Source organism: Zeus faber (genome assembly GCF_960531495.2).
Source record: "Zeus faber genome assembly, chromosome: 1".
NCBI lineage: Eukaryota > Metazoa > Chordata > Actinopteri > Zeiformes > Zeidae > Zeus > Zeus faber.
Window position 1 is genome coordinate 43,516,776 of NC_137193.1, and position 23,812 is coordinate 43,540,587.

At 44.0% G+C, this 23,812-nt stretch overlaps 1 protein-coding gene across 1 annotated transcript in view; it reads right to left on the minus strand.

The window, feature by feature from the left end:
- Positions 1-21,700, minus strand: part of fbn2b (fibrillin 2b) — an 84,351-nt gene extending 62,651 nt beyond the window's left edge. Inside the window, exons 1-6 of the mRNA XM_080009205.1 lie at positions 21,608-21,700; positions 18,348-18,725; positions 10,503-10,585; positions 10,131-10,232; positions 1,604-1,699; positions 1,294-1,389 (exon numbers count right to left, since the gene is read on the minus strand). Coding sequence (XP_079865331.1) covers positions 1,294-1,389; positions 1,604-1,699; positions 10,131-10,232; positions 10,503-10,585; positions 18,348-18,526 — 556 coding nt within the window. The 5' untranslated portion in view covers positions 18,527-18,725; positions 21,608-21,700. The remainder of the gene's footprint in view (positions 1-1,293; positions 1,390-1,603; positions 1,700-10,130; positions 10,233-10,502; positions 10,586-18,347; positions 18,726-21,607) is intronic.
- Positions 21,701-23,812: the final 2,112 nt, after the last annotated feature.

The following is a 23,812-nucleotide window of genomic DNA, read 5'->3' on the forward strand; positions in this document are numbered from 1 at the left end:
GACAGGGGGGGGGGTCATGAGGTCAAAGGACGAAGGTCAAGGCGAAGGTGTATATCACTAAGGGTGGGGGCTGGGGCTGTGACAGAGGTAAGGGTCAGGGGAAAGGTGAGCTGGGTGATTGAAGAGTGGACGTTTTTCACCCTTCAGAGTCATGTTGTAAGGGCTGAGCATGAATGCAGATGGAGACTGGGTCCATCCATCTATCATCCATCTGTCCATCCATTCATCTATCCATTGTTTTTTTCAATCCCTCAAGGTTTCACACACAAAGGCCTCATATTCCCAGGAGAAAAGCCCCACTGTCTGTGTGCACTAACAGTACACATGAGTTCACCAGAGATAGAGCTGTCAGTACACTATGAAAGACTCTCCGAGCAGATATACAGAGTTACGCACCATGTCTAGACTGAAAGGAACTTCACACACTTCAACAGGAAGAGATCAGACTTTCCAATGGCCTTCCTCCCAGTGTGATGTCTTCCAGAACACTTGTGGGGAGCTGTTCTGATCAAGGGTGTGGTCTCGTAGTGTCGTCTCACATCCATCTACTAGACAGGAACTCCCTTCCATACACGTCACCTTCCATACACTCATACACCCAGTGGAACTCCCGGCCTTGATGAAGAGCAGTCTGTCTTACACTAAACAACCCTTAGGATATTAGAAAAATCTACGTTCAGAGACTTGTGTTAAAAAGGATTTAATCCCCTTAAAAATTAAATAATAAAAAGAAAGGCAAAAGTGCATCTCAGCCAAATGCTCAAAATCTCCTTATGAAGAGCTTGCTATGGGTTCTGGCATAGCCGGCCCCCATTTGGGTTCTGATAAAATACCGAGCAGGTGTGGTCCTGTTATACTAGCTTGAGGGAACGTTACCCTGCCAGCGCTTAGTGGTCAGGTTGAAAAATAGATGTTCAAAAGGGCCAATACTTATTATATTTTGACCAAGGTAAGAAAGTCCTAAATTTTAATTTACCATGTTACATAAAATAAAAAACACAATTTCTAACCTTTTTTTTTGGTTTATCCTCTCAGAGAGGATAAATTCTGTAGGCTACAATCTGACACATGTATGGATCGTAGCTTACAGGAATGAATCAGATTTAGTAAAATCACCAAATCAAACCATTAACTTAAGAATCAAAATGAGTAAATTGTCCAGAGGTGAAGCCTGAGGTTTGCAACCCAACTAAACCTCTGAGAAAGCCGCAGAGGGAGAGCATCCCACCCTGTGCCAGTGTGGCTGCGGTACAGAGGGCGTGCACGGTGGCGGTGCGAAACTTGGGCTCTTACCTCTCTCGCACTGCGGGCCGGTGAATCCGTAGACACAAGCGCATCTGTTTGGTCCGATGCAGCGACCGCCATTCTGACAGCCGCTCTCACACACCGCTGGATGGGACGGGGGGCACACAACCATTGGTTTTCCCAGCAACGAAAATATGATATAGCACGCACATACAGTACAGTACACACTAATAACATAATCACATCATTTGGTGAATGACTTGAACATTTTCTATACATTCACACAGACGTATATTACATACACACTTCAACACCTCCTAGCGAACTCGCACACACACAAACACACACTTAAACTCACGCTGGCCACAGTGGCTCCCAGTATAGCCCTTCTGGCAGGAGCACGCCTCCCCTTGGCAGCTGCCACCGTTCATACACCTGACGTTACATGACTGAACTGTGGGAGGGAGACGGAGGAGAAAGGAAGGGAGAGAGATGGGGACATGGGTTAACGGAAGGTATTCATTTTTCTCAGCAGTACAGTGTCTTATTTTCATGTGTGTCTGCATAAGTGAGTGGATGATGGCGGTGGGTTAAGGATGTCCTGGGATGGGTTTGGTGCTAGCCATTGTAACTGTTGCTAACTATTGTAAAATCAAAGATACATATTTATTCATTCTGTACGGTATATTCACCACTTGTTTATGCATAGCCCTTTAATTTATCTATATTCTGTTTTTTTATTTGTTTTTTGAAATTGCTAAGCTTTTTTAAGCTATGTGTCTGCAACTGATGATACAACAATGCACCAAGTCATACCAAGACAAATTGCTTGCAGCTGAAAATGTACTTGAAAACGTGAAAAATTACTTTTTCATGTTTTGACAACTTTAGCTTTCTGAACTTTTTCTCGATTTTAGAAAAACGTTCCATGTGCTAAAATGTGTTTCTTTTTGTTCTCATACATGCATGTCAACGTCTCCACCTGGTAAAAAAATGTTTTTTATTTAATGCATATTTGGTATCCCTCTGTGCCCCCTCAGTTATTTTAGGTGCATGACGCCCCTTGAGAAAGATTACGACATTGTATTTTGTCCCATTGATGGATGGTTTACACAGCAGGTGATGCTTTTAACAGCTAATAAATCTATTGTTTGGTGTTGGCTTTGAAATGACCATATCATTCACTGTAGCTTGTACAATTTCCACTGATATTTATTTATTTAGCAAGACACTTTTATCCAGAGAAAAGTACATGAGGCATAAGTAGACAAACTGCCTATAGCAGAGTCACAGAGAGACAAAAAGCTATGAAGTTGGCAGGAGTCGGCGCAAAGGAAACAAAAATCCCAATCATCACCAATTTTGATCTTTGAATAGGAGTCTGGGTGCACAAGCTGGGACGGCGCGCGCGCGCACACACACACACACCGCTCGCTTTTCACGAGGCGTTTTAAAGCACATTACGCGTCGCCCCTGCCCAGACATCTGGGCCGAGACGTTGCTCCGCTTTAAAAGAGCTCATGCCACCTCAATTGTGTTTGTGTAACGCTGGTGTTTTTGCTGGAGCCTTAGATCAACAGAGCAGATTCAAACCCTCCACACAGACACACACACCAAACCCCCCCCCCCCCCCCGGGGGCGACGAAAAGCCGAGCTAATCAAGCAGACTGGGGGCAGGCTATAAGTTGAGCCAGCTGTATGCTACAGTGAGTCAGGAATGTGCTGAGAGGAAAGAGAGAAGGGGGAGGGGGGCTGACACGGGGAGGGAGCGTGAAGTCTCAGACAGATATTAGACAGAGAGAAAGGAACATCCAAATAACAGATGAACATACAGTGGGAGGTAATGAGAGAGAGAGAGAGGGAAAGTGGGGGAGAGAGAATGAGTGAGACAAAGAGAGAGAGAGAGAGAGGGATGGAGAAAGGGGCGGGGAGGGGTTGAGTTTTACACCATGTACTGTCAGGTAGAGTTGGTGCAGACATAAGGGATGGGCAGAGGGACGTCCGAGAAGAGCGTTAAACGTGTGCTTTCATAAGAGGAACAGTGCCGCTCCTTTTACGCACTCTCTCTTTTTTTTATTTCTGGTTGGTTTTTTTCATCCTCCATTTTTTTAACAGCTGATATTGCTTGAAACCACTTCTGAGCTGGTGTTGCATCTATCTATCTATCCATCTATCCATTTATCCATTTACAGTATCATCCATCTATCCATCAATCAATCATCCATCTATCTATCCATCCATCAATATTATCATCCAGCCATCCATCCATCCATCTATCCATCAATTTATCCATCCATCCATCTATCATCTACTGTATCTAATGAGGCTTTACTTTCCGAGTAGGTTACAAACTATACTTTTGACTTTTACTTGAGTATTTGCTATTTGGCTCCTCTCTCCCTCATTCTCTTTTTAATTGATTTTCCTCTCTGTTTCCTTTTATCTCTCTGTCTATCTATCGCTCTCTCTCTCTTCATCTTTGCTGTTTCTCTCTGGGTCACTGTCTGCCGCTCCCCCTGTCTTTCTGGCACGTTCAGCAGCCTTGTTGTGGGGAAGTGGCTGAGCGCGTCTAAAGAGCCTCTAATGAGACTTTCTGAGTTTGCACACACGCCAACAGGAGGCATTTCAGCCACTTAAACGCACCCACCGGATTCCGTACACAACCACAATAAGTACGGCTGCAGCGGCCCGGCTGACTGAACGTGCACTCGACTCAACTACACATTTTCATCTAAATTATACAAGTCTGGAAAACCCAAAGCCAAAACCGAGTTCAATGAAGTGGATGAAACCGCCGCAGCCGTGAAACATGGAAGGAGACACTGTGTCACTAGAGAAACTGAAAGGCAGCAGTGTAACAGCCTCCACCTGTCAAATATCCTTCCACTCTTCATGTATTTATATGAATAATTTCTTTAATGATGTCTAGGAGCGCTACGCTGAGTTAACACCCGTTCCGCCCGCCGTGTCCGCTATCTACACATTCAAACTTGAGTCTTCACAACAGCCAGATGGAGGCTGATGTTACTAGAAGGCCGATGAGAACTCAAGTCATCTCACTGATTGATGTTCACCAATTATTGAGACAGCTTTTGATGACTGTGGGAAAAGAAATTGCCAAACCGACCGAGCTGAGCTTGAATAGAAAATGCTATTCCATTTTCATGTTAGTTTACTCCTCCAAGAGATTCTCTCACATGCAGGCTGCGCAATTTGGCTGAAAGCGCTCCATGTCCTGGACAGCGTCTCGTGACAACACAGTGATGGATTACAGTAAATACCTGCGAGCTCTGGGAGTGGCCGGGGGGATTTAGGGGTTAGCGGGTGCACCGATATCTCTTCTCACCCTTTGTGTCTAGACCTTCTGTAAAGCTTGAACCTCAGCTGGACTCTGGGCCGCGTTGCTTCATCCACGCAGCACTGCCAAAAAGCAATTTCTCAACCCCCCACCCCACCCCCGACTCACTTTCCCTCTCTCTCTCTCTTTTCAGGCCAACAATATAAAACAGGGGAAGAGAAGAGAAGGGAGAAAAATGACCAGAGAGATGGCACTGTTTCCCCTGCAATTTTTATGCTTGAAGCACATTTTGCTGCTTTTAATGAAGCTTATCCGGGCGAAATCTTACTTTCTCTTTTGCCATTTTACCCATTAGTTTGGTTTTAGCCATATTCCTTTGTAGCTTTCATTAACTCCTCATGAAGCTGAATGTTGTTGGCTTGACCGTGCTGAATAGAATTGCTCACCTAAACGGAACATTAGATTTTAAAGATTATCAAGACTGTGATTTATGTTTGAAATGTACAATATAGTGTATATTATATTGCTTAAAATGGCCTACCAAAATTGATACACATTGGCCAATACAGGTATCCAAGAAATTGCAACAATACCACAACATAGATTCTAACTTTCAGTTCAGTATTGTAGAGGTATCGTGAGGACCCTCAAAGGCCGGTGGACCCCCAGCATCACCTGGCCCACTCCCTAGTGGGTACAACTACTTAGTGAAACCAGCTGATTCAATGCATGGCAGGACTTTTACTTTGTGAACACAGTCAACGGGGGTTGACTTTACATTTACATACATTTGGACGGAGGCAAAGCATAATGGGCCGTCTGGGGTTTGAGCTGGCGGAATTAAGCTCATACCATGTTACCTTACCATATGTGCTTGTACCTGGAACAGGGCCAGACAGGTGGGGCTGAAAGGGGGGGCAGGAGTTTGTTGAAGCAAACAAGGGCATTTGGAAATAGAGAGGATGAGCTCACTGGCAAGACTGCACCCCGTCCCCCATCACACACACAGACAGAGAACTCCGTCCCCCACAGGTGGAGAGAGATGACTTGCCCCAATGACCCTTGCTTGGAAAGCTGCCAGTGCAAGGGGCAGAGTGTGTGTGTGTGTGTGTGTGTGTGTGTGTGTGTGTGTGTGTGTGTGTGTGTGTCAGGGGGGTGTTGGTTACAGCTTCACAGACCACAATGTAGCTCTGTATTCCTGGCGGTGTTGTCAGCGAGCTGCTCACATCTGGGTGTTTTTTACGAGCGGCTAGACAACACAGGAAGTCCTGGCTGTGTGTGTGTGTGTGTGTGTGTGTGTGTGTGTGTGTGTGTGTGTGTGTGTGTGTGTGTGTGTGTGTGTGTGTGTGTGTGTGTGTGTGTGTGTGTGTGTGTGTGTGTGTGTGTGTGCGCGTGATTGTACATGGGCACACACATACATACATGCATGTCTGGTGAAACACTGAGGTGCAGTGTTTTATGGCTGTGTTCCTGGTCTGACTTACGCGCACGCATGCACGTCAAACACTCTTCAGAATGGGACTGTGATGTAGTCAAACTCTCGACCGCACGCTGAGAGGCTGTCAGGACGGGTTTTGGACAAAATTCTGTTACCTTTCCTCTCATCGTCTGTGACTCATGGCTCTTTACCTTCTTTCCAGCGGAGTGGACTCTGTGCTGTACACACATTATTGATTTCATATGCGAATTAGACCAATTTCCTCTCTAAAGAGAAACATACCTCATGCCTAGAATAACATTACATTGCATTACTTTGAGGTCTAGATGGCCTACACTAAAAAAAAAAAAATAAAAGGGCCTGGCTTCTAATTAGAAAGGCCCCTGTCTGGACTGCATTTCCCAGGGTTCACCAGTGCCCAAGCGTTGCAGTGACTGGAAGACTCTGCTCTCGGGACAGCTGTTTCTGAGCTTGTGGGAGGGAATTTCCCTGGTAATGATTGGGTAATTATAGTTATAGGAAGACAAGGTTATAAAGATGACCCCATATGATCTCTGCACAGCTGCTCTGCTCTGAAACATCAGTTAGTTTATTACAAGGGCAACTTGGTGCGAAGTTGGTACCCTCCACTGCTTCTGAATACCAGTGTGCCTGGCAGCTAATGGCCATCTTCAGCTCAGGTATTGAGACGTTTTCCCCCATCTTTGGCAGAGGGTCAACAAACCACGCATAAGTGAACAATGTGATGAGGATTCAGTGAAACAGGAGGCGGTGCATTGTTTCTGCCTGGCCACAGTCCCCATAATGGCCAAAACTCTTGTAAACAGCACAGTCACTGGAAGGAAAAACCTTGGAAGAAATATTGATGTAAAGTAAACTGGCTTCAATGACAGAAGGGGAACCGTGCTTCAACCACTTGCATTGGAAGGGACTGGACTTTGGAATTGGACTCTAGATTTCCTCTAGATGGCCTCAGACCCCTTTTGGGTTAGATTTTCAAGCCAGCTGTTAACCCCTTGACCACTCCAGCTCCTGAAATATGTAGATCTCTAGCATTCTTCCAGGGTATCAACAAACATGTGTGTTTGTGTGTTTTTCTTGTTCATAAATTCCAGGAAGACTCATAAAATAAATCATAGTGTTGGGCTTTTATTTCACACACATGCGGATTATACATACAAAACAATATAATCACAAACATATTTGTGATTTATTTTAACCTCTGCATTCCAGAGGCAAGATGTGAGACATAAAGATGCTATCTATAGGCCCTCACCAGCCCCTCACCATGTGCCAGAATTAGGATATGTAATTAGAGCTAAGGAAATTAGCAATTCCAAAAGGATCTCTATAGAGCTGCAATTTGTTTCCAACTGCAGTGAAATATGCTGTGAAACGGTGGACTCCGTTCAATGGCAGCCGCACGTCTACAGTCAAGAGTTTTCCTTTTCCTTTCGCAAGGCCTTGGACCTTAGAGAGCGATGTTGTAAAAATATACTTTTCCAGTCAGTAATTTATTTGACAACAAATCTAGGACAGGGAATGGGGCCCACTAGAAATTCAAATTAAAACATGGCTGAACAAACGGATATCTAATGGTTCAGGACAACTGGATATATCGATTTGAATATCATTTATAGAAAAAGCAAAGACATAGCTATTATTACGACGATTACTGTGGTGGTTAGCAATTGACTATTATGAATTAATTGATACTACTTTCACTGATTCTTTTGTGATAATACAGTATACTTCAGATGGATAGGGTCTATTTTATATGCTATAAGTCTACGACTAATTTCCCTACTGGGACTTTAAAAACATCCTATTGTATAGGTTTAACATGTTACCATAGACCGTATAAAAATGGCCACTCCGACTCACCCGATGGTTTCATTGGAGACAATTTGAAACCTCGTGTTAGGCTTTACGCTCCCTCCTAAATTTGGGCAGCGAGGTGAAGTCTTGGTGTGCCGGGAGCAGGGCGAGTGAAACCCCCATCGCTGGAATGCGATCAAGAGAACGGTCAACTCGGGCGACCACACCTTTAAATCAAACCCAATTAGCCACTGGCTAAAGGCTAAAGCACCTCTACATTGTCTTCAACACCAGTCCGTAATCGTTGCCGTTTACACGTTACGTTTAATGACGATATGCTAACAAGTAATAAATGATTTTTGGATGCGTTTGAGGTGAGTCACAACTTTGCAAATGGAGATCTCCACAGTCGTTAAGCAGCCTTTCTTTACTTGTGACCTTCGACCCTCATTAAAGCCAAGAAAAAGGCAAGAACAACTTACCACTGCAACCATAGCCTCAAACAAACCTCCAACCTCTCTCTAATTTAACAATTGTATAACCGAGGACTGAACCTATGTCTCTGGCCAAGCAGTTCCTGTCTTGCTTCAGCTGGAAAATCAGTTTCCTGTAAGTCCAGGCCGGAAAAAAAGTACTTATTCCCATCGCCATAAATCCCCTTTGAGGAGAGATGCGAATTCATCAAATTCTCTCTCTAATTTATCATCATTCTCTCTCTCTAACTTTTTGTTGTCTCCAAGGAACATGACTTCTTCGACCTTTCACTAGCTCTGACCCTGACGGTAATTTGTCTCTGTAATTTCACCCTCCAGGCTAGAACCCCAACACACACACGCGGGCACACACACACACACACACACACACACACACACACACACACACCACCTCCGCTTCCTGTGGGTCGGCCGAAAGCTGAGTGCAACTAATCCTGTTATACACCTTTCAACCAAGTTGACAAACTTGGTTGATTATGTGTTATTGTCTGTTGTGTACATTTGTGTGTGAATATGTATATAGGCTATAGCTGCACAGACTCATACTGTGTGTGTGTGTATGTGCGTGCATGTAGGATTAAAGGAATGTAACTGTGTGTGTGAGCAAAGTCTGGCAGGGTCCAGGCGTGACAGACGAGACCCTGGCCTTCTGATGCGGCGAGGCCTAACACATCACACGTTTCTTAATTCACAGATCCCACACATAGTTTCTACGGCCGCCCATGCAAGGTGTGCCAGGAGAAGTGGAGCACCCCACGTTTATTAAGTCCATGTTCTGCTGTTTGTGTGTGTGCGAAACATGACTCCACGACACTCCCCATATGCAGTAAAGCAACACACACCCACCCAACCACACACACACACACACACACACACACACACACACACACACACACACACACACACACACACACACACACACACACACACACACACACACACACACACACACACACACACATCCTGAGTGTAACTGGGCCCAGTGGAGCGACTGGGGCAGCGACGCGCTCTGCTTTAATCCTGACAAACTCTGTGACCTGCAGATCTCAGCCCACGCCTGGAACTCTGCATCATACCAGACTGACTTCCAAGAAAGGCGCATGGGAGGGCGGGGGGATGCAGTCAAGTTAGAATAAAGGTGAAACACGCTTCTCTGGAGATATGTGTCAGCGTATCTGCTGAGGTATGCATCGCAAGGAATTCTGGAATAAATGTGGACCATAGATGAAACAGTTCAAAACGTCTGTGGTCCATCTCCATCGTCAACTCTATGGTGATTGGTTCAAGAAGAATGGATCGCCGGTAAATGACCTTAAATAAAATAAAATTAAAAACAAAGAGGCTAGTGAAGATTACTTTCTTTTATGATTTGGGGGATTTTTTTAATGATTCTTCTTTGGTTAAAGGTTCATTTTGGCTCGGTAAATACTCATCACTACCCTCTCCTTCACAACCACTCCTGTGCATGCCTCCATTTGTTGTGTATATATCAGTATATTTTAGTATATATCAGCCTACACATCTTGCAGTTGCGCCAATGGGAAGTCACAAAGTGAAGTTAATGATTTATGCAGCCGAACAAGAAATCTTTGTCTCAAATCTTTAAAAAGAGAAGGTTTTTCCACAGCTCCACGGTTTTGTTTTCCGCTGTACTGTTTCAGTAGAGAAACCAGCGTGTGTTTGTGGGGAACATTGTGGGGACCTGGAAACCCAGGGACTAACACACCATGTGGTTAACAAGCAACCCCCTGGACCATCTACCTGCCAGTTTAACGGTAGTGGCTGTAAATAACAGCGTTTGAGTTAAATGGGTGGAGTTTTGTGGCATTAAACTGACCTCCTGCTCCTGCCCCACAGCTGGGGGATAGCTGGCCGTTGGAGCAGGTACACATGTTGGGTCTGGAGCAGAACCCTTCCCCACAAGAGTTCCTGCAGATGGCTGAGGGGAGGAAAGGTCGAGGAGAGAAGATAAGAGCAGGTTAGGAGGAGGGTGGAGAGGAGGAAAGCAGATGGGAGGGAGATGAGAAGCACAGGGGAAAAGGGAAAAGGAATTTGGGATTAATTGATTCAACAAATGTGATTCATCTTACCTGACAAAGCCCAAAGCTACTGTATGACAACAGACAGAATTATGACTAGAATTATTTATCTTTTTTTCATCCTTTTATATCGTGTATATTAGAAAAAGATTTGAGATGGAGGTACTTACGGACGATACACTGGTTCCCTCCGGGCAGCGTCTTCCAGCCAGGACAGCAGTACGAGTGGAAACGAGAGCCGCACACATTGGGCCTGGAAGAGCAAGAGCAAACACTACTCAGCCAGACTTCCCAGAAACCACTTTGCCAAAACCTTTAACATATACCAGCACGGCATACACACATAAAATATTTAGGAAGAGCCCCATGACTCACACGGATTCTACTTTCATTGCAAACAGTGAAAACACTGATACCAAGCCCCAGAAGATGATGGACGGTGACATTTTCAAGGAAAGAGGAAAGGGAGGAAAAGTTTCCTAACTTTGAAACATAGTAGTTTGTTTTCAGCTTTGTCTAATTTCAAACTTAAAATCTTAAAATAAAATTCCACGGTTTAGTTTCACTATGTACTCTCTGGCACATAATCAGTGTAACCCTCAACCCTCATCAAGACCCGATTCTCATTGGCAAAGAGCCTGCGTTGACCTTTGAACCGCTCTGACAGATGTAAGAGTCATCACAGCTTTTGGAAGCCTTGATTAGCCTGGCAGTTTGGCCACAAGCTTTCCCTCTGTGGAAATGGTTAAACCACATCTATAGATGACCAAGACGCACGCGCACGCACACACACACACACACACACACACACGCACGCACGCACACACACACACACACACACACACACAGACAGACTGCTTTTACAAGCATTTGCATACATGCCTGCTTAGACTCAAACACACACACACACAAGCAAAAAATCACATCAATCAATACCCATTACCACTATATTTCCTGTAAAATACATAGGCAATTGCAGTTTTTCTACTAAATGTTGTTTTTGAGCATGTGGTTTGAGTAAAACTCACTGCATGCACCAATCCAGTAATTTAAAATCCATATCGGGAAGGAGGTGAGTGTGTGTATATTCAAATGAAATGGGCTGCTGGGTTAGTTTCACAACGAGCCCAGAAGAGTCTGTCTTTTCAGACCATGTGGTTGCACTAATGACACGCCTAATGACCTTCCAAGGCTTGTAATGATAGGTCTAGAGTCGTCTGTGTTGGTGGTGAGCTGCTTGGATCTTTATGATGACATAATGGTTAAAGCAGCACAACTTGGTGACACAACAAAGTGTCATTCACATGCTGCAGCTTAAGTCACTGACCGCACTAAATCCGATGTTATGAGCTGAGACCATCCCTCCATGACAATATATTCTGATATCATATCCCCTAGCCCGATGAGAAATCTTCAAAGTTATTACTCATCTACATAAATAAGGGCTATACCAGAGATAGCAATCTCCCTTCTTAGTACTCGATGATGATGGAAATTGCCCCACTGTTGATGATATGTCCAATGTGTGTAAAGTTGTGGTGTTGAACTAAGCTTTTGAGCAAAATCAACTTGGTTGACCTGATCAACTTGAAGACTTGGGTTTCCGAGGGTTTGTCTTACTCTAGTATGCAAAAAAACCCATTATATTCCCTTTGCCTATATTAAGATTTCCCTGTGTGATTTCCTTGGTAATCATAAACATTCAAAATCCACCAAATAAGGTATTGCAGTCCAATACCAGGTGGAAATAGGTTATTAGTATCAGATACTATTTCAACTCCAAATCCAATACCAAACTCCTTACTGAACATGTCAATGCATAGACGCATATCTCTAATGGAAAAAATGTGTCATATGCCTATTATTATTTTCTTAAGACCACCAGCTAATGGTTTGAGTCCATGCTGCCCCATAAAAGAAAGAAGATTGGAGATCAGTACTTGGCATCGGCTGATACTTAAAGGTGGACGTCTCTGGTGGGTATTGATGTTTGAAAAGTGGTAATGGTGCATCCCTAATGTGAATTTATAATCTCAGGACACTCAAATACTCTCAGGGTGAGGACATTTGGAGAGCATGGGGAAGTACATTTGGACAAAACTGCTGAAAGTTTCTCCCGCGTGAAACAACGAAGATATCCAGCCGGTAACCATGGAACCAACCAGCCATCAATAAAGAGATGACAGCTGGGGTTTGGATCTGTGATGGATGGCGAGCCGAGAACACCTCCAAGCACAATAACAGATGGCACCAGGAGACGGAGACAGACAGAGAGAAAGGCAGACAGACAGAAACACAGACAGACCAATGGGTAGATAAACAGACAATAATAGACAGCCTAGCTGACTTACAAACTGTCTGTGTCTGTCTATGTGTTTGAAACTCTGACTGCCCACCTGTCTATTTGTCTGTAATAGACATATTGGCGGTCAGACAGACGGATGGGTAGTCTGATGACCTATGGACAGACAGACAGACAGACAGACAGACAGACAGACAGACGGACAGACGGACAGGTGGGCAGCAGAACACGCAAGTCAGTCAGCTGTAAATACATGGAACTGAGAGGAAACAGTAAAGTGAAGCTTGCCTTTTTTTCCGGGACATTCACAGTCACAGACAGATACAGACATGATGGTTGACTTTAGAGAGAGAGTGAGAACAGAGTGAGAGGGTGGAGACGGGAAGACAGGGCGGTGGGAAAGGAATGGGGGGGGGATCAGTGGGAGGGAAAGAAAACAAGTTTATGTTGAGGAGAGGAAGGATGAGGAGGGGGAGCAGTGGATGATTTGGAAAGAGAAGAGGGGACGACATGAGGAGGAGGAGAGGCCTGGGGGAGCTGGAGGGGTTAGGGTACATTTCTGGGGCAAGCATACAGTCCTGAAGACTTGAAATGGTGCATTGAACAAGGGCTGAAAATTCCAATACCTAATGAGGCTGAAACCAACTTTTTTTCAGTGACCCCTCCCCATCAGAGAGGGAAGGGAAGTAAAAGAGCAGGAAAGACACATAGACCAGAGTTTTGGCCCCAGGAGGTCTTTTTTTTTCCCCTCAATATTGAAGCAGCCCGCTGTTTTCGGGACTCAATCTAAAGCAGATTAACTGTTGTGTGACCGGGTCGCAGCCTTTGAAGCTGCCTCCTGGCGCGTGTCCTGCTCATTAACGGCCATTAATAAGAAGAAAAGGAAAATGGCTGCCACCACGTCCAGGAGGAAATATGAAGACAAAGGGCTGTTTTAATGTGAACCCAACTACAGTGGGGTCTGATTGGGGTGTGTGTGTGTGTGTGTGGGGGGGGGGTTATTTGGTTATTATTTTATATATATATATATATATATATATATATATATATATATATATATATATATATATATATACACACACACACACACCATATACACACACACACACACACACACACACACATATAAATGAGGATGCCAATGGTTTACATAGTGTATCCCAATAAAAATGAAAAGGGGACACTCGCAGAAGATTCAATCCTGTCAAGGCTGTCTTCAAATGCAGAATTCCAGGGGATCAAAGGTCACGGCAGTTCAGAGCAGCAGGCCTACCCTGAGCTTCAAGTAAAGATGCCTGGACTCTTTCTTTCTGGAGACATAGACCAGACACTTCCAGTTGGTATGGCTTGGTGCTGTGTGCGTCCGTGTGTGTGTGCCTATGAGTACATGCAGGTCAGAGGTCATGGGCTCTGTGTTTGACCTCTTCCGGAAGACTGTTACCTATCTCTGCTCCTGACAACACCTGGGCCTGTGATCCTCCATCACACGTAGGGTCCGGTTTTCAAGGCAATGAGAGTGAATGACCGCTACAAGATCTTTTCATTAATACGTTTTATTTATTTTTTATATGCTATCTGTACTTTCTCAATTTGATAATTTCATTGAAATGCAAATCAACTAGTAAATTAGGAATTATCCAGATTTAAATGACACTTACGGATCTCAATAGTGATACAATTTCTCAAATCGCCATTTCCTCTGCTTCAACAAATTCAAAATTCGAATTCACATGGAGCTGAAGTTGATCTATAAATAAAGATCCATGGACCATCTAAACCTGAGGAACTATGTTCATGTGTGAGGTGTAATATGAGGCCTGTTGGAAGATCTGACAATAAGCAATAAAGCGATTAGATAAGATAAGATCTTTATTGATCCCTATTGACAAATGAAGGTTGTCGCAGCAGAATAAATCAACAAATCAATCATAGAGTGATTGTAAAAATAAGTAGTCAAAGTTTAATAACCGCAAATTATGAGTTGTTTGTTGTTTTCCATGAAAAAATACATATTTCACCATCCAAGACTTTTGGTTTCTCCACCACAGTGAACAAATGTGCGACAATCTAAATCTGGTTTATTAACTGCAATAAAACACAGAGTTTTACAAAAATGACCGTAAATCAAATCAAGCATGCCTGCAAATAAATACTTGTGTGTTTATGTGCGTGCATATTTGTGTATTTAATTTGCAAATGTTGAATATGAGTAGCCAGCTAAAGGCTAAATCTCAGAGTTGGACATTAAATACAAACCACATTATTTACAGATTTACGGACTACATTCAGCTCCAGTTAATCTCTGCCTCCACCAAATAGCCTCAGCATTCACATATGTGTTAATTTAAGAAGAAAAAGAACAAATTGTACACACTCATGAAACTAAAATGATAAATACACAATGCCTCATGCATTCCAACTTTTCGCTTGTTTTTCTCCCTGCTATCTGCAGCATTCACACAGAAATGACTTAGCCACATTGTCTCAGAGTTAAACCATTGACAACAGAATTATCTCCCTTTCTAAAGCAATGTGTCAGTGAGGACTCTATCTGGGGAATGTGAGTCAGGAGCGCCTGACTCCAGGCCCATGAGGTGGTATGGATATTATCCCGGATGGCGCTCGAGTGGCTGAATATAATTCTCTGCTTTTGGGGCTGTCCAAGGCATCGCTGAGCTGAGCCAAGCACCTCTGTTAATAAGGAAGGTTAAAATCAGGTCCGTCTGCAAGACAGAGAACTTGGCTGAGACCTTTAACACAACAGCGGATTCTATTCGACTATAAATATTCAACTCACAGTGGGCAAAGTATATGAGGAGGAAAGAGTGAAAACAAAACTATTTCTTTCCGTCTCTCTCTTGGTCTCGCTTTCATTTTGCCAATCAGATAGACAGCCACCCAACCAGGTAATTAGCCAACCAGCCGGCCAGCCAACCAGTCCGGCAGCCAGCCAGCCACCTATTTTGAGATCTGATCAGATTCCATTGCAGAATTAATTAAAGACAGACGGCCGATTTGCTGCGGGAGCCAATAAATCAGCGCCAGTCAGCACCAGACCCAGCGCTACCAGAGACGGACCAGGGGAGAGCGGGTTCTCGCCAGCAAATAAACACTGCAGCTCCTGCTCAAGGCCGGCGTAATGATCATCATTAAACCAGCCTCTCTCCGTCTCCCACACAGAGGATCTGTGGAAACCCACACCCGTGTTACTGACAACCCTCTGTGGTTGGTTAAACGCCACAGTGGAAGCACTACAAAAACTGGGTTTGCACACGATGTATGATTTAGTATGACTGAATGGGTGACAAAAAGTGAGAGAAGCCTTCGGAAAGACCAGTGTTGTTTGAACGGTGAATCTGGGTTCCTCGTCACACCCTGTGGTCCGATTTACCCCGCGCTTCCCTTCAGAGGTGGTTAGATAACACACTCTTATCGGAAGATGACTAACTGCACGCTGCCTCAGTTCACAAGAACTGAGGCAGCGTGCAACCGCAGCTGAGGGGTGTTTTGGGATCATTGCGGGGCAACAGGGAAAGGCAGAGAAATACTATGAATGTCGTCAAACTGGTCATTTTTTTCTTATTTTTACACAGCGTTGTATCCATAGGAAGGGGTGTCGGGTGCAAACCTTGTGTTACACCCAATCAGTTACATCCTCATGCAAGCAGGAGCTGCCCACTGAAGACTCTCACACGGGAGCGTGTAATCCCAACACGACAGTATTTCCAGAACTGAGTAGTGTAATGGAAAAAGTCCACGGGCCTTTGTTGGTTGTTCCTGCGAAAGCTGTGCACGGTTTGATGAAAACAATATGAGATTCTAATTCTGCCTCTCCTCACACTGGCATTTTAACTGTCAACCAAAAGTGGTTTTGAATGGAAATTTGTATTGGATTCATTCTGATCTTTTCTTTTTGTTTTGCTTTCAGTACCCTCACGACATCTGTGGTTGGAGATTTAGCATGATGATCCCTAGCAGTACATGGGAACTGAAATAACAAGAGACTGCGAAGTGTCTCAAAGGACGCCTTGCTCTTTCTTTGGTGTGAAAAAAATTGATTTTAAGAGGTGTATGACTTAATATTTCACTTGCGGGGCAATGGGAACGGATGCCGAACATGTTGTCAGAGAAAACACCCGCGCTTATGACGCAACTCGTCACGTCCACTTGAACATTTCAGTGAAAACTACTATTTTAATTTCTCCACAGAGTTTTGTAATTTCTCTCCTGTGTTTTCTTTCTTTCTTTTTCTTCTTTCCCCTTCTGTCCCCTGCCATACGTTCTGTTGCTTTGTCACCTGCAGCCATGAAACAAGCGGCCCTTGTCGCCCCTCCCCGGGTGATACCAATACCTCATTTCCTGTGGCTTGGCACTGGGGAACCCTAAGCAGGGACAGATGACAAACTAACTGGAATAACTGATGCCGACATCTGAAGCGGGTCCCCCCCAACAACAAAACATCCTTTGTTTTAAAAAAATGTGGGAAATATACAGTAAAAAAAACTGCTTGCTGTGTTGACATGGATCCCACACCCAATCCAGGGGTGTTTTCAGGTAGAAAGAAGGGGGGACAGGGTAAGAGAAAGGGGGGGGTGTATAGTTGGTGTTGGTGGCAAGAGATGGTGTGGTCTTGATAATTCATTTCACAGCTCCCCAAACAGTGCGATACCCACATGCGCACACACGTTTGTTAAAATACAAAAACTGAATACATACAATAAATATGTATGTGTATGTATACATATACATGTACGATTTAATGTACATAACATTGTATGTGCATTTATACCCCCCCCCACACACACACACACACACACACACACACACACGCACACACACATTAACTACTTTCTCAAACGAATACACTCAGGGGAATTTGGGTTAAGCATTTATTTCGTCATCTTCTCATTAGATGTATGGACTGAGGGGTTTTTTTCTTCTCCCTTTCCCATGAAAAAGTCAATTTGCTGTAAATACAGTGGGAGTTTTTTGAGAGTGGCAAGAAGCCTGTTAACTTCGAACATGTGCTGTTTGGAGAAAACAATGTGCTAGTATTCAGCAGCATTATTTGGTTTTAAGGCTACCTTGGACCTAGCCCAGACAACACAGCAGTTAGAAAGGAGTTGCCAAGAAACCCATTTATATTGTAAACATACTTGCGATGGAGAGTTACTACTATGATGCTGAATTGTACACTGTCCTTAATGGGTGCAAAGCCAGCCCCACATGACAAACCCCACTGTGACCTTTACCACAGCAGATAAGAACAATGGTGGTGGTTTCTATCCCAACCATATTTTATCCGACCACTGTGCCATGACATGCTAGTGTGCCATGACAACTTTTTAAATTCCAATTAAATAAACAATGGAAATTTCCCTTGTGTTGCAAGATCAAAATTGCAAGGCTGTTGTAATTCATCAATCCCAGCAGGGTTAGCAGCTCTGTGTTCATATTATTAGGTCATATCAATGTTTTTAGAGGTTAAGGGGACAGTAGTGTGTCACGGTATTTTTTCTTCATAAAAAGTGTGCCGTTGCCGAAAAAGGGTTGGGAAAGACCTCTGCAGTCCAGAATTCAGTTAAAGCCAAGTACAACATGTGTATTTATTCAACATTCAGTACGAGATGTTTTTATTTCACAACTTATCGCAGCAGATGCACTGAAGCCCAGGTAAGAAACACAACAAACAACCCTTAACGTTTGTCCTCACCCTCTCAGTGTCTCCTGGCCCCGGCGTCGGACCCGCTGCGCCTCCCTCTGGTCCACGGCGCTGGTGAAGCGGCTTGCCTGGAATGCTCCATCACCCGTCTGCTCGCCCGTAGCATGGAGCGCCGTGAGGCACAGCGCCGCCCAGCCCAGCAGCACCTGAGCCAGCTTCCCCAAAGCCATTAGTCCGCCTGGCGATCCCTCCGACTGCCTTATTCCTCACCGTGTGGACCCAGGGTGAGCAGAACCGCACGTGCACGCACTCACACAAACACTTACAGACACACACACACGCACACACACATACACACACACACACACACTCAAGGATTCAGCCCTGGACTCGGACCAAGTCCTGGTGTGCGCTCCAGAACAGGGGGGGCTGGATGGAGAGGGAAAGGAGGGCAGAATTGAGAAACATGTTTTTGACGATAGTCCTCCTGGACCTGGACCCTAACTTGCTAGGGAGACACAAACCATTTCTGGACCGTGACCATTTCATTCTTTCTTTGATGACATATTGTTGGGATTAATGGTGGAAATTTAACAATCCCAACCAAATTTTAGGAAGAAAGGACAGGATATCACTGGTTAAAACAGTAAGATCCTCAAGATATCTGAATGTCTGAGGCCGGGCAAGATACACATTATTTATAGTATGATTAATTAACATGCGAGACGTACCATGCTTCACATGGGATATACATACATAAGGAAATGTAATATATAGGATAAAAAGGAAAAAACACAGGTTAAAAAAATGATGGTGAAATTGAGTTATGCTGAGTTATCAGAGTGTTGTTAAGATGTTGGGGGAAACAGCAAAGACGAGTAAATGTAATATGTATAAGAAATATAAATCAGTTAACTGATCCTTACTGAACTTATTGCTAAACTTCCCTGCCCTCCGAGTGGTTTGAGTTGACTGTGACTCGTCCTCAATTACCCATGCATGGGTAGAAGGAATGGTAGAAGTGTAGTGTTAGAAAAGGTGGGTTTACGTATTCAAGCTACAATATCAGAGATGAATACAGAAATGGCTGCAAAGAGATATTCTGAAATATTAATTTGTGCGCAAAATTTGCTCTGCTCAAGGTTGGGTCACGATGGTTTGCCATGTTTAAAAGGTGGGTACCCAGTACAAAAAAGTTTGAAAACATTTGAAAAGTGTCCTGTAATCTTAATGCTTATTTTTTTATAATATATGTGTAACGTATATGTGAACGCTGGTGTTACACTTTGTATATTTGAATTACAGCCATTAACTTTGGTTGCCACTTGAATGGAAAACCTCGTGCCGAGAGGGAGCCAGAGAGGGAAGTGGGGCAGAAGAAGGGTGGAAGAAAGAAGAAGGGGTGAAAGAGGGACATAATACAGAATTTCAAAGTGAGTCACGAGTGAACTGAAGTCCTCACTGGCTCCATATTTTCACGTCTAAAAACTAGATCAACTATTTGTGCATTTTTTGCAGACACAAATTCAATTGACCACTGTATTTCTACTGAGCATATTGTCTTACAGGGCTGACCCTGAATACATGAAGGAAAATTACATTGAAAACTATCCAAGGTCCAACTAGAGAGCAATGAGGTTTCTTCTCCCCCTCCTCCCTTTAGGACTGAGCTATGGGCCCCTCAGTGATATATAACCTCAGCAGCGCCGGCCTCCAACCCTGCTTTCTCTCTCCGAGCTTGGTCCGGAGAAAGAAAGAAAGAAAGAAAGAAAGAAGGAAAGAAAGAAAAAGGAGAGGGGGAAAGAGAGAGAGAAAGGAAGAAAGAAAGAGAGAGAGAAAGAGAGAAAGAAGGAACAAGAGAACAAAAGAGAATTATAGAAGAGAGAAAGAAAGAAAGAAAGAAAGAAAGAAAGATGCATTCTATTGTGTAGGCTGGAGAAGAGGTAAAGACATATGGCACACAGTGCACACTCCCACTGCTTCTGATTCATTTCAATGGGAGATGAGGGACAGATCTCGTGGAGGACTCACTCTAGCTTAAGCGGTTCCCAAACTTTTTAAAGGCAATACGGGCCCCTTGAGCGACTGTAACACCCCATCCATCCATCCACCCACCCCTGCTCCCAAAAAGGTGCAGGCTACACCCATTATCTGCCTGTAATAGGCCTAATGTCATGTGGTTTAACATTTAAGTTAAACCACATGACAGAAGGTGCAAAGCTCACAAAAACAAAAATAAAATGCCATCATTAGTGACTATACATTTGTAGTCAAATTAAATATATATATATATATATATATTTTTTTTTTTTTTTTTTTTTCCTGCGGGTCCCCTGCAATTCCTCCGAGGCCCCCCTAGGGGACCGCGGACCCTGGTTTGGGAACCCCTGAGGAATAAGAGGAAACGAGATTCCAACAAATCCAAAGTACTGCGTGGAGTATACCACGTCCACAGCTTCCCCACTTTACTTCCCACTTAATAACATTATTACTGTAAAGGATAATAAAGGGTAGAAAGTACAAGTTTGCTCACTTCCAAACGCAGAGCAGCTTTTTTTTGGGGGGGGGGGGGCGGGGTCCCGGCTGCAGAAGTGGATGAGGGCGGGATCAATGCACGAGAGCGAACAAAAGAAAAAGCTGATCCGATCGATTACCCAACGCATCGATAATCATCCCGATCGCACAGTGTCACACCAACGCACCGGCGGTGTCATCGACACAAACGCATGCGCTCATGGTTCCACAACCATCAAACCAAAGTGTGAAGCGGTCCCCTTTATGCAAACCCCGAAACCTCGAAAACCGTCAGATAATAATGAAAAAAATAAAATGCGTTATTCATTCTGACTCATTTTTACAAAAGTTTCAACGCGGTATTCGCACTGAACTCAGCGCCTGAACTTTATGAATGGGAAAAGCGCGACATCAGCTCCGGCGCTGTCTATAATTATCCCACATAAAAGACCGGCGATTGAACACATATTGCATCTTATTTATATCTCTATCGTCTCGCTTCCAATTAAGGAAAAAAAGTTAAACTGAAATTTCATTTTCGCAAAAAGAAAAAGAAAGAAAAAAATATATATAATAAAAAAAAGTTTAAAAAAAAAACAACCCACTGAGTTCCTTCCCCTGGCATCGCACTAACCAATGCTACTGCTTTTCCACCTTAATTATTCGATTTGTCAACAGCTCTATTATCTAGTCACCCGTCGTGCACAAAGTCTAATAATAATCTCACACGAAACTACACATATCTAAACAACAGGGACCATCAATGTATTGTCATGAATAAACATCATTGACATTACCTGATAACAGACTGGAGCACTTTGGCGTCGAGCTGGACAGGGTGGAGGGATTTGAGACAGGATTTGAGTCCCCAGAAGTGAAAATTGAACTCCAGCCTTGAGAGAAACAGAGAAAAGTTAGAGAATTGCCCTGATTGGGAGAGGGGAGGGGACAGAGACAGGGGAGAAAGGGGGGTGGGGGGGGGGGGGGGAGGGAGGGGGATGTAGTAATGGACTGCAGGACAAACCCACATTCCTCAAGCCTCCTGGAGTTGTTATAACAGGGGACCAGCAGAAGGCACATTTTCACACTATGGCTGACATGAGTTCACTACCATCACACTGCAGCCACTCTGGATCCTGTATGGTGATGGTCTAAATGTGTCAACCCTCCCACCCCCATAGCATAAAGAGCTCAGTTCTTTGGTTCTTCGGTACTTCTGCAGCGTGACAAGGTAATGCGTGCTGTTTAGACAGGCCTGCTATTTACTGCTCTGGCCACTGGAGCTTGTGATTGACACATCCTTGTGCTTTGTTGCCTCTGCTGCTGATAGGAAGTTAGCGTTGGGACGGGGGCCATCTGGGTGGTATAATTAGTGAGGACAGCTGAGCACATCTCAAATGCTGCTACCTACCGAGTTGACCTCCGCGCTCTGCCTCTCACAATGGGTCTATCGAGGACCAGAAAAGAACCCCTTCCGCGTACAGAGGCATTTTGGTGCTTTGTATAGCTATTTAAATACCTTGTTAACCATGTTTGTAGATGTGTGAAAATGTTTAAATAAGGGTTACAAAATAACTTCTTAGAGGGCAAGTACATGGTTCCTTGTGGCAGCACCGAAAGACTTGAAAAGATTGACATCGCACCTCGGCTTTCAAGGACTTTCTTTCCATCCTGGTTGTGCACACACTGAAAAAATGAAGCAAGGGCAGTGATCACAGGGGATCATACTTGTTGGGATTCTGAAACACACTCAAGGAGCAAGACTTAGGACTGAAGATAATATCAAATCGACCTGATGTTCTTTCAGTCTGGTCTGGAACCTGATCGCACGCGTTTCTTACCATTTCAACCAAACGATTGACCGATGACCATAAGGACCCTTAGACCAGAAGACCTTATGACTCTCTTAATATCTTAGAAATTCTACAAAGTCCTTTTGTGTATACTAGGCATTACTCAGACTCAGACTGTGTTTTGTTTGTTTTATCCACAGTCATTAAAGTATACTGTAGAACTGATGCACTGACCTAAAGCCTCGTTGAAACCTTGTTTCACCAACCAACAACTTGTCACTTTGGTCGGTCAGAGAGAGTAACCATTGGGACCCAAAAGTCTGAGGAAATGGTTTGTTTTTACAAGAACCTGCCCGTGTTACGTGGGAGGACTAAAGGTTCTTTCACACAAACTAACTCATTTCAGGTTTGAATACTACATCAAGGAGTACAGTAATGGTTCCATGAAGAATTGTTCCATAAGTCTACAAGCTTCCCTTAAGAGTGTAAGGATTGTCTTGGTCTCGGTGTTTGTCTTAGGAAGCAGGGTTAGAGGCCTACAAGAAGTGGCGTGTTTGCTGGGAACAGGGATGTCAAAATAACCACCTCCCTCTTTTCTGCGGCATGGTCATAAATACACAAGAATTCTACACAGCAGGGCGGTACGCAGCTTAATTCCTCAGTTCATCTTCCTCCTTGATCTTATTGCGAAAAGCATTGCCCATCAGCGCGTGGGTCTAATGCGGGGAAGATGTTGCGAATGCATATTCATTGTTGTCAAATCTTTGGCCAGTGTTCAGGGCAACGATTAACAGAGTTGAATAATTACTTCCATGTGCAAATGCTTTCATGTTTCCGTTAGATCAGGCATGATCTGAATTAACCCAGCCAAGCGGCGGGACCGGAGCCAGACCTCCAGGAGCAGAGAGGGAGAGAGATGATCCAAAAGTAGCTTTCATCTTCCAGGGAGTTGTTGAAATGGGAGAAGCATCCCAGGGTTCATTAGATTGGTAGGCACTCCCTCAGACTACGCACAGGAAAAACACTCAAGAAAGAAAAAAAAAGAAAAAATAAGTGCCAACTGTTTTGTTGGCAGTGCGCACATTGGACAACAATATAACTGCATGAGGAAATTTCCATTGCATCAAAATCTAGAACTTTGTATTAACACTCGCACACTCACACATGCACACACACACTAGCTTACACACACGCACGCACGCACACACA